The sequence below is a fragment of the Macaca thibetana genome, chromosome 13 (assembly GCF_024542745.1).
Source record: "Macaca thibetana thibetana isolate TM-01 chromosome 13, ASM2454274v1, whole genome shotgun sequence".
Lineage (NCBI taxonomy): Eukaryota > Metazoa > Chordata > Mammalia > Primates > Cercopithecidae > Macaca > Macaca thibetana.
The window spans coordinates 33,430,213-33,447,422 of record NC_065590.1 but is presented as its reverse complement, the minus strand read 5'-3'; the positions used below and the strand labels follow the sequence as shown (position 1 = coordinate 33,447,422).

The 17,210-nt window shown below is 37.2% G+C and overlaps 2 protein-coding genes across 8 annotated transcripts in view; one reads left to right on the top strand and one right to left on the bottom strand.

Annotated features, from left to right (window-relative positions):
- Positions 1-17,210, top strand: part of ALMS1 (ALMS1 centrosome and basal body associated protein) — a 220,770-nt gene that overhangs the window by 146,719 nt on the left and 56,841 nt on the right. For 4 of the 7 annotated variants that reach the window (XM_050754354.1, XM_050754352.1, XM_050754351.1 and 1 more), the window contains 3 exons: positions 1,186-1,311; positions 10,871-11,041; positions 15,951-16,049. In XM_050754354.1, the coding sequence (XP_050610311.1) occupies positions 1,186-1,311; positions 10,871-11,041; positions 15,951-16,049 (396 nt within the window). The remainder of the gene's footprint in view (positions 1-1,185; positions 1,312-10,870; positions 11,042-15,950; positions 16,050-17,210) is intronic. The other 3 variants (XM_050754358.1, XM_050754353.1, XM_050754355.1) reach the window with 2 other exon arrangements.
- SFXN5 (sideroflexin 5) overlaps positions 1-17,210 on the bottom strand; it is a 616,301-nt gene that overhangs the window by 598,141 nt on the left and 950 nt on the right. The gene's annotated exons all lie outside the window — the stretch shown is intronic.

Genomic DNA, 17,210 nt, shown 5'->3' with positions numbered 1-17,210 from the left:
AAGGAGGGAGGGAAGTTGGACACGAGGGCATATTTGACAGTTTCTACCAATCATGAAAGAAAAACTATTATATAGAAAAAAAAAAGTCCATAATAGTAAGATGAGGGCATATTTTTAAAATGAGATTCCTTTTACCCCTATTAGCAATTAATCATTTCTTAATGACTCTACATGTGCTGTTGGAGGAAGAGTAAATTGTCACAGACATATTAATAAGCAATTTAGCAGTCAGTACTTTTTTAAAAACTTCATGAAGGGTGTAATTTTTCACTTTGTAAAAAGAATTTACCTCAGATGGGTGATGGGGAAGAATAAGTATAAACAGGAAAATCTTTATTCACAGAATTCTTTATAATTGAACATTTTAACACAACCTGCATTTTCAACATTAGGCTAAGAGTTGACTATATTTAATCTGTGGTATAACCATACAAATGTGAAGAATAGGAAGTAAAATGAATATTTTTATTTTAAATAGAAAATAGAAAAGCTGAATTTCAAATTATGCATACTATATGCAGACACTTTGTAAACAAACAACAGGAAAAGATGGGTAAGATATACATTAAAATGTTAATAATAATTATCCTTGAGTGGTAGCACCTTGTAATTTTTACTTTTATGTATTTTCTTAATATTGAAAATTCATACTCTTGCAGTGGAAACTATGTTTTGAAGCCCTGTCACACAGATGAGAATTAGACTTACTGTCTGTGACTCTGGAAGCAAAATAAGACCAGTATAAGGGCTTGATTATGACCAGGTTACGGTTCAATGTAAAATAAGATGTTTTTTAGTTAGAGTCATTTATATATGGAATGGATTGCTAAAAAGTCATCTCAATGAAACCTATCCCTACCATCCTACTTAAACTGTTTCCCCTGCATTTAAACCTCAATTTCTCCTGTATTCCTAATTACCCTCAGCATTTCTATATTTTCTCTGTACCACTTATAATTTATTAAAATGCTGGATAATTTACTCATTTAGTATGTTAATTATTTACTGTATATTTTCTTCCTCTAGAATTCTCATTCTTCTTGAAGGCAGAGATACATTTCTCTTTGTTCACTCATAAATTCCAAAAGTCATGAACACTGCCTGAAACATAGAAGGCATTCCATATTTGTTCAGTGAATTAATAAATGTTTTTCGTATTAATTGTTCTGATTTTTACCTCCTTAGGTCAGCCTTTATTATTGCCATATAAGCCTTCTGGTAGTACGAAGATGTATTATGTTCCACAATTAAGACAAATTCCTCCATCTCCGGATTCCAAATCAGATACCACCGTTGAAAGCTCCCATTCAGGTATTATGCAGAAATTATTCAAAGTTTTATTATTTGAAATTTTGTATATTGGCTAGTTGATTCTGTAGTGACAAAAATGCAGCGCTCTTTAATTTTTCAGTGAAATATGGAACTTTTCATACATTGATCTCTGGTTCAGATAGATGAGTTATTTGATCAGATATATTATATACACATAGGCATTTATAAATATTTGATGAAGGAAATTGTATGGATCATTATTTGGGTTAGTGGGCTCTATCTAGGGCAAAGTTGCTAAGCTTTCTTGGTTCACAGCACCCTTAGTGTTTCATTGATTTATTTTCTCCACTTTATGTATAATAAGCAATTATTTTTTTCAAATAGCAACTAAGGAATTAGGACATAAATACTAATTGTTTTGATCTAACAACTAATTTAACAAATTTGTTATTTATTTTTGGTTTTGGTTTTTGAAAAAAGAATTTGTTCATAGATAACCATGATTACTTACTAATGATATGTGTGTAGCTGTTGGACACTATGCAGCTTCTCAAACCATGAGATGAGGTTGGACCCTCTCTTATTTTCTGCTTTTTATTACAGCAGCTGCCAAAAATCCAGCTTTTGCCAAGGCACAACAGCATTGAAAGGAACATAACACTATCTGATGTTGACACTTTGACCTTGAGCTAGTAGTTTATCACTGTCCTTTCCCTAGAATTTTAAAATATCCTGCAGCATCTCTGTGAATCCACTACAGAGGAGCTGCAGAGTTAGGAAATGAATAGTACCCTGTGGAGGCACTAGGTAAATATTTCTTATAGAAGATTTTAAGTTAAGGGTGCAGAGTTGGTGTGGTGTAGCGTTTTGATTGGTGGGACAGTGTTTTGAGTTGTCCACAGGAGATGACTTGGTTCACTTTAGACAAATTGTTTTTTCCATGATTATCTATAAATATCAATATGTGTGTAGAAATTACAAAGAAAGGAGAAGTTGTTCCTGGTCTTAGGCAAACATTTTTGTTACTTTTATCTGAAAGAGAACCAAACTAGCTTTTGATAGTAACTGCATTAAAGCCTCTGATATAACCTCGCCTAATTTCTCACAATGATAGCATTGAAAAAAAAAAAAGAACCACAAAAATACTCACCAAAAGTTAAGATTAGTTGTTAAGTTTATAGCCATAAATGAAATGTTTACTCCTTGCAAGGCTATGGTTTTAAAAACACTGTTAACGGCTACCAGAAAGAAAACAAGTTCACTTAATTAATTGTAGGTAGGAAAGTCTTCTATCCCACTTACTTACAGTTCAGAAGACAGAATGTCTGTAAACAGTAGAAACCTGGTCAGATGTGCCAGTACTTTTTTTTTTTTTTTTTTTTTTTTTTTTTTTTTTTGAGACGGAGTCTCGCTGTGTCGCCCAGTTCTGAGGCCTCCTGTGTCCTGCTATCCATAGACATCACTAACACTTCCATCTGGTTGGAGAGATTAACTTAAAGATTGAATAGTGTAGGTGATGGGAGAAGAAAATGACTCAGGACTGGCACACCGTATCCTAAGACATACATTTTCTGTAATAAAGTACTGTATGCATCAGTACGACAAAAAGAGATCTAGTTGCCATATACACTTGAGATTGTTTTTTCATGTTCTTCATCTATTCTGAGAGTGAGGAAGTTGGAAATAGAAAACAATCCTTTCTTAGACCAGTAGACCTACACTGGATGAAAGCCTAGGAATTGTTCTAATTCCTGGCCATTTTCTATGAATATGTTGTGCATCTATAGATATGAGAGGAGGCAATTAGAGTTTGGGGCCAGGAGCAAGACATACATCATTGTTAGAAAATATTTGGGCCAAATAATTGTTCTTCAGTTGAGAATAAGTAAATAATAGAACTCATAAGATCCAAACAAGAAGGACGACAAAAAACAAGGGCAAAGGAAATAGCCATCCAAAGAAAGAGATAAATGTCTGCAAATAAACCAGTCGTAATGGCAACCCAGGGAGTATTTATTCAAGAAAAATGGCCAAATCCCACTAAGAACAGTAAGCATTGGCATTTTAACTTGCCCTAGTCCCATTCCCAGTACCTCAGCTCAGTGATAGACTTAAGAAATATAGCTTTCTTTTCCAAGACCAGAGGATGCAAAATGGAGCTGGGCTCTTTTAAAACTTCTTTCCCAAAGAATTGTTAAAATTTGATGTGTCTAGTGGTTCCATGGAAGATTCCTCTCAAAAGGCTTACCTTTACTTGACCTGACTGGGAGCCATCCAGTGCTAAAGGCCTCTGGTGAAAGGGAGGGAAAGATGTTTATCAAAAACATTTACAGACAAGTATTTTAATATCATAGTGGCTGAGGTGAGGACTAACAGTTGAGGTAAACAGTAAACTAACTGAAAAGCTTAAAAGGAAAACTTGAGGATAAGATGTTGATAGATTCTTTGAAAGGCTCTGACATATTCCTAAGACTCTGCGAGACCCCATACATGCATAGGCCTGTGTATGCTTGGGAAAGACCCAAGGCACTAGGTCTTATCTCTGGCTGACCTTGAGGGTCTGTACAAGAAGAAAAGGGAAGGCTAAGGTAGAGTTGGCAGCTGCCTAGGTTAGTGTTGAAGGTACATCCCAACATATGCATGGAGCCATTTGATAAAGGCTGGGAGATTTATTGGTTCTAGGCATTTAAGGAAATTTCTGTTCAGGCATTAGCTGATCACTAAACTAATTGAGTAGTAACTTCAGTGGCCATATATAACAGAGAATATAGACTTTACAGAATTAGTTTAGAGAAGTTATTAAAACAACATAAAGCAACAACACCAAACCTTGGAATGGAAATAGAATCTGATTTCCAGAGTTGCTGCATTATATTATTTAAATGTCCAGGCCAGGTGCGGTGGATCATGCCTGTAATGCCAGCACTTTGGGAGGCCAAGATGGGAGGATTGCCTGAACCCAGGAGTTTGAGATCAGCCTGGGCAATAAAGCAAGACCCTGTCTCTACAAAAAATTAAAAATTAGCTAGGCATGATGGCATATGCTTGTAGTCTCAGCTACTTGGAAGGCTGAGGCATGAGTATCACTTGAACCCTGGAGTTTAAGGCTGCAATGAACTATGATTGCACTACTGCACTCCATTTTGGCCAACAGAGTGAGACCATGTCTCAAAGAACAAAAACAAAAACAAAACACAAAGGCAACAAAAGAAAAATATATATGTGAGACTTTATCAAAATTCAGAACTTTTATATACAAAATCCAGTCAACAGAATGAAAAGGTGACTCACAGGAGAAAATATTTGCAAATCATTTATCTGATGAGGGATTAATATCTAAAATATGTAAAGAACTCTTACAACTCAACAACAATAACCCAAACAATCTGATTGATAAATGGGCACAGAATTTGATGGACATTTCTTCAAGGAAGATATGCGAATAGCCAATAAGCACATGAAAATCTTCTCTACATCATTAATCATGAGGGAAATGCCAATCAAAACTGTAGTAAGATACCCCTTCACACCCATTGGAATCACTGTTATTTTAAAAAACAAGCAAATAAAGGGAAATTATCAGTGTTGTCAGGGATGTGGAGAAATTGGAACCACTGCTTATTGCTGGTGGAATGTAAAATGGTATAGCCATTATACAAAACATTGTGGCTGTTCCTCAAAAAATTAAACATAGAATTATAGTATGATCCAGTAATTCCACTTTTAAATATATACCCCAACAAAGTGAAAGTAGGATCTTGAAGAGCTATTTGTACACCCATGTTCATAACAGCATTATTCACAATGGCCAAGAGGTGGAAACAACCCAAATGTCTATTGATCTATGAATGGATAACAAAATGTGACATATATGTGTAATGGAGTATTATTCAGCCTTAAAGAGGAATGAAATTCTGATACATGCTACAACATGGATGAACTCTGAAGACATTAGGCCAGTTGAAATAAGCCAGTCTGCTTATATGAGGTACCTAGAAAAGTCAGCTTCATAGAGACACAAAGTGAACTGTGTTTACCAGGGGCTGGGGGTGGGGGAGTGGGAAGTTACTATTTAATGGGTACAGAGTTTAAGTCTGGGAAGATGAATAAGTTCTGGAGGTAGATGATGGTGATGGTTGCATAACAGTGTGAATGTACTTAATGCCACTGAACTGTACGCTTAAAAATGGTTATTTTTTTGTGGGTTTTTTGTTTGTTTGTTTTTTGTTTTTTGTTTTTTTTGAGACAGAGTCTTGCTTTGTCACCCAGGCTGGAGTATAGTGGCACAGTCTCAGCTCACTGCAGCCTCCACCTCCCAGATTCAAACAGTTCTCCTGCCTTAGCCTCCTGAGTAGCTGGGATTATAGGCACCCGCCACCACACCCAGCTAATTTTTGTATTTTTAGCAGAGACAGGGTTTCACCATGTTGGCCAGGCTGGTCTCGAACTCCTGACCTCAAGTGATCTTCCTGTCTCAGCCTCCCAAAGTGCTGGGACTACAGGCATGAGCCACTGCATCCGGTCATGGTTACATTTTATGTATATTTTACCACAGTTAAAAAAACTTAAGAAGTTACCAAAAAAACTTAATTGAGTTTTAAAAGTAGATATCTATCTTCCAAATCAGTGTTGAGTACATGAAATTAGCAAAGTAACAAAACAAGAAACATACGGAATTTTAAGATAGCATAAACAATTAAATCAGATGAGTGGAATTCAGTGAGATGTCTTTAGCTATGATAAATAATTTTAGCATACATTGATATTGTCTCATACATGTATTTAACTTAAGCAAGTTCCAATAAATATACTTAACAAAAAAGAAGAGAATTTTAAAAGTACAGGTGTTTTGTGCATGCACTCTACCCTTTATGAACGTATGACTAAGGAAGAATATGTAATGAAAGATGGAAAACTTCATTCTCAAAGTTCATTGTAGTCCTCATTTGCCTTTTATAGTGTAAGCATCTTACCTTGCTTGTCTGGGTATGATTCTAGAGTTTGAAGAAATGTCTTTTTGGTACAATGTCAGGTACTTCATCAGGTGCTCAGATTCAGGTGCAGCGATAAGTTGCAAGCCTGGAGGCAAAAATGACTCTGGTGGGTTTCTTGAGCAGGCACGATGTCAGTTTCAACATATGCCTTCCTAAGGGTGATTTTGACCCTCTATGGCAAGGTTTTCACCTCATATGCTGACTTTAAACCCTAAATTCCATTTAAAATATATCTCTACTTTAGTGAAAAAATAGTAATGAGCCTGTATATGGTATGATCCTTGTATATGTTCACTTAGTAGGATATATAACCCAGATTTAGTTGGGTTTTCTTTTATTGTTTCCTTCATACTTTCCTGAATTTTCTACAACGATCAGGTTGATTTTTTTTTTTTAAATGATAGAAAGCTGTCAGCTCATGTTCATTTGTTTATTCAAACAATAGGTATTAAAGATGTTACTGTGTTCCAGACAGATATACTGTGGTAGGTGTTACAATTTCAATATTGCTCAAAATAAACTATAATGGAGTTTATGTTCACATTGGATGATAGATATTCGACCATAAATAAGTACATAATTACAAGTGATAAATGCTAAGAAAATAAAGAAGAGTTCCAAGATAAACAAGTAGACCCAGTTTTGTTTTACGAACTTTTGAAGGTCTTTTCCAGGAAGAAACTTTTAAGCTGAACTCTAGAGGATGAGGATGAATTAGGTAGGCAAAGAGTGGAGTGTGAGAATGTTCTGGCAAGAGGGAACAAGATTAGGAAAGCCCATGAAGCAGAAAAGAGCTTGATGCATGTGACAAATGGAAAGAAGGCAGCATGGGTTGAAATTTCAATAAATTTGAAGATCTAATTGGTTTTTGTAGTGATTCATGAATCAGGCAACATCTCATTCTATAATACAGAAAAAGGTGCACTGGGCATGGGAGAGCAGTTGGTTCTGATAACGTAGCCAGACCAGGAACAAGGAAACATAATACAGACAGTTCCCAGTTTACAGTGGTTCCACTTAACTATTTTTTGACTTTATGATGGTATGGAAGTGATACACATTTAGTAGAAACCATACTTCAGTATGGCATTTAATAAACTATATGAACTATTTGACACTGTATTATAAAATAGGCTTTGTGTTAGATGATTTTGCCTACATGTAAGCTATTGTAAGTGTTCTGAGTATGTTTAAAGTAGGCTGGGCTAAGCTATGATAGGTTAGGGGCATTAAATACATTTTTGACTAACAATATTTTCAACCTATGATGGACTTACCAGGACGTAACTCCATTGTAAGTGATGGATCATCGGTAATACCAAAAAAAGCATATTGATTAACATCAGGTTACTTTCCTGGTAAAGATTAAAGCAGAGATAAGTTCCTTGTTACGCCAGCTCAGGGTGACTGGCCCCTTTTTCAGTTAGTTGCTGTAGATCTCTCGTTTTTAGAAAACTCCGGTCCATTGTGGAACTTTCCTTCTTCCTTAAAGTTTCAGTTGGATTGTATGGCATTTAATACAAGTGACTACATTTCGGTTTGGTCTGTTGGGGCCTAGTGCAGGAGCTCAGTCTAAAACAATGGACTCCCATAAATTGTATTTAACAGGGTAGAGCATAGTGATGGGTAGATATGGTTGAAGACAGGTAGGTTCAAGATCATGCAGGATCTTATCAACTGTATTAAAGTGTTTGGATTTTATTCTAGTACTACCGCAATTATGGTTTGATTTACACTTGTAAAGTTTATTCTTGCCACTATATGGAGAAATGGTTTATAGATGGGAAGGCAGAGAGCCATGGTGGGGTGGGTTAGAGTGCAAGTAGAGACACCAGTTAGTTAGAAGGCTGTTGCTGTAGACAGTACCAGAGATGGTAGCATCAGTATCACAGTGTTATCTATAGATAGGGAGAAATGGACAGTCAACTTCCTTTTAGAAATAGTTTCTCCTAGATTTGGTAATAAGAGTATGGAGAGTGAGGGAGAAAAGCGTGAAAAAAATGTCTGGAGTGAGCAACTAGGTGAATAGAGGTGCCATTTACTGAGGTGGAGATTGAGGAAAAAGCAGATTTGGGGAAGATGATCAAAATGTCTGCTTTGGACATGTTAAAAATGAGATTCCTGTTATACATCCACATAGAGATGTTGGGTCTACAATCGAATGTAGGCAGAGTTAATTTACACATGTTAAGGTAATAGTGCCACCTATAAGAGGCACTGTTCCCATTATAAATATATACTTTTTTGAAAGCACACAGATGGGCATGAATATTCCAGATCTTTAGTTAGAGTTCTGGAGCAGCAATGTTAACTCTTGTGCTGCCCCAAACATAAATCTATACTCACACATACTGTAGCTATGCACAGGTACAGGAAAATAAGTATATTTACATTCACTGACACGCACACATGTGTAGCTGCACTCTCTCAGCTGCCTCTCACCTCCTCTGAGGTTGATTCTCTTGCTCATTCACCCACTGCTCTCAGGGACATAATTGTTCCCCACCTAACTCTGAACTTGAGGGATCATCTCTCTTGGAAAACAAGGGGTGGTGGTGCAGACTGTGCGTGTGCATGCTGCTGCTGGTGTGTACTCCCTGGGAGAATTTGTGAAGAGAATGACCACCATTTACAGTAGTTTGTGTTGTACTACAATATATAGTAACTTAAACATTTTTATTTGAGGAAGAGACATTTTTCTAATTTCCATAAAAGTGCTGTAAGAGCTAGCTGTGTCGCTGAATGCTGGAGTCGGATGCTCAGAAGAAAGGTCTTGGCCAATGGTACATTATTTGTTGGTCATCAGCATATACCCTGGTGGTCGATAAGTTTACCTAGGAAGGGAAGAGAGGCCAGTTCTGACTCCTTGAGGAACTCTAGCATTGAGAGATTTGGTAGAGGAAAAGATAAAAAATAAGTTTCCGGAGAGGTAAGAGGCAGATAAGAGAAAGTGATTTTACAGAAGTTGAGAGGAGCCCAATATAATCTATTTGGCCCAGAAGGTGGTGTTTTCCTTGCAATCTGTCCTGCAAAACTCTTCATGGCTTATTGTGCACTGTACTAATGATACAGGTACTTACCCAGCTCTTATTGCCATACACATACTAGGAGCTCAGGAAATACAGGATCTTAGAAAGAAAAATCATCTCACAGAAAATTAGTATAAGCCTTTATATGTCCAGAAATGTTCTTTTGCCTGTTAGATGTGGCATGGTTTATAGATTAATTTATTATATCAAGGAATGTAGGAATATTGAAATATATTTTAAAAGAATTAAATACTTTCAAGTCTTTTACTTATCTGTCATTTTCCTTTCAGTTTTGTCTTTTGTATTGTCAGATTAATCTTCTGGAAACATAGCTAAATGTATTATTATTTCATTTAAAAATCTTCCATTATGTTGCATTTCATATACAATAACGTTTATACTCTTCAGCTTGGGATCCCATGCACTGCTGAATTTTGTCCCAAACAACTATTTTTAAATACCTTCTACCACTCTCCTTAATGTATTCTGCAATCCAGCCTGACCATAAAGTGTCCGCCATTCTTTTTTTTTTTTTTTTTTTTTTTTTTTTTTTTGAGACGGAGTCTCGCTCTGTCGCCCAGGCTGGAGTGCAGTGGCCGGATCTCAGCTCACTGCAAGCTCCGCCTCCCGGGTTCACGCCATTCTCCGGCCTCAGCCTCCTGAGTAGCTGGGACTACAGGCGCCCGCCACCTCGCCCGGCTAGTTTTTTGTATTTCTTAATAGAGACGGGGTTTCACCGTGTTAGCCAGGATGGTTTCGATCTCCTGACCTCGTGATCCGCCCGTCTCGGCCTCCCAAAGTGCTGGGATTACAGGCTTGAGCCACCGCGCCCGGCCAAAGTGTCCGCCATTCTTAAATGCTTCTTGTCTTTGCTTATGCTATAACTTCTGCCTAAAATGCCTTTCTTCCTTCCTTTCTATATCAAAAACTACTTTTTTCAAGGTACAATCCATTTTCTCCTTCCGCCAAAACCATCGTGAACTGAAAATATTCTCTCTCCTGAACTGATTCTCCATTTTATATCTTCTCTTATATAATTTGCATCTCTGCCTTGTATTATTAGAATTTATATTACATAGCTTACAACTTCAGTTTGACTGACATTTCCTTCTGATTATCCTACCCATTGTAGTGTTTTTTTTTGTTTTTTGTTCTTTTGTTCATTTGTTTCCTGTTTTTTGTTTGTTTGGTTTTTTTTTTTTGAGACCAGGTCTCACTCTGTCACCCAAGCTGCAGTACAGTGGCACGATCTCTGCTCACTGCAATCTCAGCCTCCCAGGTTCAAGCGATTCTTCTGCCTCAGCCTCCCAAGTAGCTGGGGTCACACGCACCTGCCACCACACCTGGCTAATTTTTGTATTTTTAGTAGAGATGGGGTTTCACCATCTTGGCCAGGCTGGTCTTGAACTCCACCCGCCTCTGCCTTCCAAAGTGCTGGGATTACAGGCATGAGCCATCGTGCCTGGCCTGTAGTGCTTTTTTCATAGAACTGGTCTGAGAGGCAAATTTTTAAAAAGTCTTTCTCAATTTCATGTCACTATTTGTGTTTTGTATTACTTTCCCATTTTTCTTTAGGATCCAATGATGCGGTTGCTCCAGACTTCCCAGCTCAGGTGCTAGGCACAAGAGATGATGATCTCTCAGCCACTGTTAACATTAAACATAAAGAAGGAATCTACAGTAAGAGGGTAGTGACTAAGGCATCCTTGCCAGTGGGAGAAAAACCCTTGCGGAATGAAAATGCAGGTAACTGGATTGGCTTTGTAAACTTTGTGGCATTTTCTCCCCTTTTCATCCTAAGTGAGATTACTGTCTAATCTTTATCCTTTTTTTCTGTTTCGTTATACAAGCTTTTCTCCTTGCCATTATATTGAGCATATATAAGAAGGTAAAATTTCATAAAATCCTTTATTATGCTTCAGAGATTTTTGAAAACTGTAAACTTCATTTTCACAATGGGGAATAAAATATGATACAGCTTTTGAAATGAAATAATACCCAGTCAAGTATGTTTTAGATACTAAGATCCATAGAAAATCTTGATTAAATTGCCACATTAGTGTATCTCTGTCAGATATTACAAAGTAATGTCTTATAGGCTGGATTCTGTTGCTGACATGATTTTTTTTTTTTAATTTTTTTTAAAGACAGGGTCCCACTCTGTCACCCAGGCTGGAGTGCAGTGATGCAATTATAGCTCACTGCAGCATTGAACTCCTGGGCTCCAGTGATCCTCCCACCTTAGCCTTCCAAGTAGCTGGGGCCAGAGGCACACGCCACTATGCCTGACTAATAATTTTTTTGTAGTGATGAGGTTTTTTTTGTAGTGATGAGGGTCTCGCTATGTTGCCTGGGCTGGTCTTGAACTCCTGGCCTCAAGCTGTCTACCTGCCTCAGCCTCTCAAAGTGCTGAGATTACAGGCACGAACCACTGCATCTAGCCCCCATGTTGTTTTAAAATTTTTTAAATTTTCTGCCAACATTTAAAACTAAGATTTTTGATTTCCCTTGAAAAATCAGAAAATCTGGCTGCCCTTTGGCTTGCATTCATGCATGGTGGTAATCAGCTGCAGCTGAGCCATGGCTGTCCCCCTGCAGGCAGGACATCCATTCTCTTGTTTGCTTCCATCCCCACAGCTCTAAGACTCAGTCTGCTTCATTCTTCCACCTTATCTGTCTGGTCACTGTGGGTATTTGAGTTTCAATCTTTTTTTTTTTTTTTTTTTAAATGGAGTTTCAATCTTGTTGCCCAGGGTAGAGTGTGATGGTGCGATATCTGCTCACTGCAACCCCCACCTCCCAGGTTCAAGTGATTCTCCTGCCTCAGCCTCCAGAGTAGCTGGGATTACAGGCGCCCGCCTCCACACCCAGCTAATTTTTTGTATTTTTAGCAGAGGTGGGGTTTCACCATGTTGGCCAGGCTGGTCTTGAACTCCTGACCTCAGATGATCTGCCTGCCTCAGCCTCCCAAAGTTCTGGGATTACACGCTTGAGCCGCCGTGCCTGGCCCCCACTGTTTTATAAAAGCTTTTTTTCTTCTGCACCCCTGACGTTATACTTTTGTAGCTGAGAGATGATAATATTTATTAAATGAAAACTCCAGTAGCCACTGAAAATTCTGTATGTATAATTGCCTGTGTTTGTTATATTTATACTTTTTTATTCCTGTGTATAACTATTAGCCAAATAGGTGCTACTGATCCCAGGGCAGTTTTTAAACGTAGGGTGGCTCTATGTTCTAGTTTTGGTATAGTGTTAATGACTTCATGTGATAGCATCAATGCCTTTGTGAGAAAAATAAATGAGGTCTGCTTATTAAAGCACACATTTTTTAAGATAATTTTGTTCTACTTCAAAACACAGTGAAGTCTTTTTATAAATGCTTTTTGAAATAAGACAAGAGAAGCATATCTACCAGCTAACATTGAGACTGCCAAGTAAATAAAAAGAAATAATTTTACAAAATATAGTTCATAAATGAAAACTTTCATGCACCAGGGAATCCCTTACATGTTTTCCACTATCCATATACTAGTGGCAGTTTGGTTGAAACAGATAACCCTAAGATCCCAGTGTCAGATACTTCAGGTGAGGGGAGATGTGGAAAAGTTGGCAGGAAAGAAGTGAACTGTGTCTGAAGTCTGCACAAAGAACTTACCGGCTTTACCTCACTCCCAGGCTTCATTTGGTAAAGATGATATGTTTGAAATAAAGTCAGTCTCAATTATCTGAGGACCCCTACAATCTCCCATCTGTTGGTCTACTTACAGATTTCACATCCCAAGGAAAAGCCATCCTCCTGGCTTAGTCCTTAGTAGCCATTTCACCTTGAGAGAAACCTAGCCTCAGAACCTCTTGCCTTAGAGAATTAAAGAAGAAGAATAGAGGAGAGAATGCCTGCCTGGGAAACTGAACAAAGACCTATATAATAGCTAAAAGAGCTCATAGAAGATCATATCATAAGTAAAATTCTCAAAGGGGTGAAATATAAAAGTGAGAAAATCTCTTCAAAAATAGAACATAAAGAGATGGGAAAATATTTTTTAAAATTCAAGATTGTCCCAAAAGTTTCAACATCCAAAGCAGGTATTCTGTAAAGACAATAGAGAAGGCAAAAAAGAAAGAACCAAAGGACTAGTATAGGAATAAATTTCAGAACTGAAAGATGTGAGTTTTCATACTAAAAGGGACTACCATGTACATAAATATATACACCAAGGCACATGACCTTGACATTTTAAAACTGATTTGAAAAGAGATTCTAACAGCTTCCAAAAAGAAAACGTACATTCCATGTAAAGAAATGGAAAAGAGACTGGCATCAAACTTCTCAAAAGTGATAAACAGAGTTAGAAACCAAAGGAATAATACCTTAGAATTCTGCGAGAAAATTATTTCACTAAAACAAGGGAGTTTATTTAAGTTAAAAAAGAAGAAAAGAAAGAAAACATGGGATTGAGGAAATGGAGGGGGCCAACACAGGAAACGGGAAACGACTTCTCACTGTGGTGGTGGTACACAAGGCCTAGAACCCATTCAGATTGAAGCCTGCAAGGAAAAAGTCAAATTGATAGGATACCTTATGTGATTGACTATACTTAGAGGAGGTTTTCAGTCTTAGAAACTCAGAAAATGCAAAAACAAAGCAGTTATTAACTCTTCAGGAAAAGCATAAGTTTGTAATAGAAAATAAATGTAATTACAGTGTACTAGCTGGCTTAGCTGTGAATAATAATTATGTAAACAATCATGTAAACACTAAATATCGATTTAATTGAATATTGATTTAATCACTCTGACCATTATTTATGTGACATATAAACACTGAACATTAATATAGGGCTAAAACTTTTCAGAAGATAGCATGAAAAGATATGTATGGGTAGGAGGGTTTTGTAATGAGATAAATCCATAATTGATCTTAGTATATAGTATAAGAATAAATCCCAGAACTGAAAGATATGAGATTGTAATTGATCTTAGAAGGAAATCAATAGATAATTTCTGGAATATAAAATGATATGGTAGTATAGAGCATGTTATTAGGAAATAAGGATATTGATCCTAGAATAAATGGCTAAAGGAGTTGAAAATGGTAGCCTTTAGAAATTGGGGATCTGGAGATCCCTGGAGAGGGAACTGCTGACTTTTCTTATAAGCTTCATGAAACTATTTGACTTTTAAAACATATACATTATTTTTATTAAATCAGAATTTATATTGTCTTTCAGCTCAAAAAAGTAAGAAAAAAAGTACATTTGGCAAATATTGACTAAAGAAAAGCTAGTGTTAATATAGACAAAATAGAATTCCAGGACAAAAAAAAAATTAAAGGTAGATACAACAGTTTTATCTCATAGTAATAAAAGGGTCAAATATACCAGGAAAGATAAAATTGTGAGCTTATATGTATATTCTCAAACATATTCAGGAAAATTACAGGAACGTATAGGTAAATTCAACAATACATTTCAGAAATGTGAAAGATCAGAAAGTAAAGAGAGAAAGTAGGGCCAGGCACGGTGGCTCACACCTGTAATCCCAGCACTTTGGGAGGCCAAGGCGGGTGGACCACGAGGTCAGGAGATCGAGACCATCCTGGCTAACATGGGGAAACCCCGTCTCTACTAAAAATACAAAAAAAAAATTAGCCGAGTGTGGTGGCAGGCACCTGTAGTCCCAGCTACTGAGGAGGCTGATGCAGGAGAATGGGGTGAACCTGGGAGGTGGAGCTTGCAGTGAGCTGAGATCACGACACTGCACTCCAGCCTGGGCAACAGAGCGAGACTCTCTCTCAAAAAAAAAAAAAGAGAGAAAGTATTTGAATAATGAAGTTTGACTTATAATAGATGATTTTCCATTTTTAAAAGAACACAGAAAATTTGATGAATTTGTTGGTTTCAAAGAATTGATGTGCAGACAGACCAGCTTCACTGACCACACTGTAGCTAAATTAGAACTCAACAATAAAAATATGGAATAATGAAATAAAAGAAAAATCTGTCTATAACAGATGGAGTGGTATTCTCCCAAAATTCACGTCCACCTGGAACTTCAGAATGTGACCTTATTTAGAAATAGAGTCTTTGCAGATGTCATTAAAGATCTCAAGATTAAATCATCTGGATTTAAGATGAGTCCTAAATCTAGTGACTATTTTCCTTATAAAAAGAGGAGAGAGGACTATTGAGGACAGAGGCAGAAATTGAAGTTCGGCTGTCACAAGCCAGAGAATGCCATGGGCCATTACAAGCTGGGAGAGACAAGGAAGAATTCCCACTTGGAACCTTCTCAAGGAGCATGGCCCAGCTGACACTGTGATTACAGACTTTAACTTCCAGATCTGTCAGAGATTAAATTTCTTTGGTCTAACCTGCTCAGTAGTAATTTGTTATGGCAGCCCTAGGAAACTAATACACCATTCATCTATTTGAAAATTATATAATGTAATTCTAAATAACTCAGAAGTTAAAGAGATAAATCATAATGGAGATTACAATATATTTAGAACTGAGGGATAACAAAATTTTAATATCAAAATTTTTTAGAAGAGAGCCAAAGTGATATTTAGGGGTAAAGTTACACACTTAAATATACATATTAAAAAATAAGAAAAATCCAATCAAAATCCCTGCAGGTTTTTTTTTTTTCTCAGAAACCAGCAAGCTTATTCTAAAATTGATAAGGAAATACAGAATGCCAAGAATGGCCAAGGGAATCTTGAAGAACAAATCTAAAGGATTTACACTACCAGGTATCAAAACTTATTATAAAGCTAAAGCTGTAGTAATTATAAAGCTGAAGCTTAAGTAATTAAGACAGTGTGATATTGGCACAAGGATGAACAAACTGACCATAGAACAAAATATTCCCGGAACAAATTTACCTGTATATGAATACCTGATTTATGTTAAAGGTACTAAATATAGTGGGGTGAGAATTATTTTTGGGGTAAAATGGTGCAGAATAAGTTAGATATTCATATTGGAAAAAAAAAGAGCATTGACTTCCTTGCTCACATTATAAATAAAAATGATTTCAAAATGGATTGTAGGTCTAAATATAAAAGGGCATAGATAGATGAATGATTGATAGATCTACAAGAAAATGGAGGAGTATTAATCCGGGGATAGGAAAAGATTCATTAAACTGGATCCCACGCCCCACTCCCCACCAAAAAAAAACCCATAAAAGAAAATACTGACAAATATTGCACATTAAAATCAGAAATTCTTTTTTTTTTTTCTTTTTTTGAGATGGAGTCTTGATCTGCCGCCCAGGCTGGAGTGCAGTGGTATGATCTTTGCTCACTGCAAGCCCTGCCTCCTGGGTTCATGCCATTCTCCTGCCTCAGCCTCCCGAGTAGCTGGGACTACAGGTGCCTGCCACCACGCCCAGCTAATTTTGTTTTTTTCTTTTTGTATTTTTAGTAGAGACGGAGTTTCACCATGTTAGCCAGGATGGTCTCAATCTCCTGACCTCGTGATCCGCCGGCCTCGGCCTCTCAGAGTGCTGGGATTACAGGAAAATGAGAAGGTCTAAGAGTCTCTCTGAACCTATTCTGGTTCGGGAGACTGCCTAATAATTAAAAATGTATAAAATAAAATTTAAAAAATATTTATAAACAACAAATAAGACAGTAAAATGCAAGCCACAAGGTGAGGAAGGTATTTGTGATACTTGTGTCCCACAAAAGACATATCTGGCTGGGCACAGTGGCTCATGCCTGTAATTCCAGCACTTTGGGAGGAAGAGGCGGGTGGATCACGAGGTCAGGAGATCGAGACCATCCTGGCTAACATGGTGAAACCCCGTCTCTACTAAAAATACAAAAATACAAAAAAAAAAAAAAAATTAGCCAGGCATGGCAGCAGCCACCTGTAGTCCCAGCTACTCGGGAAGCTGAGGCAGGAGA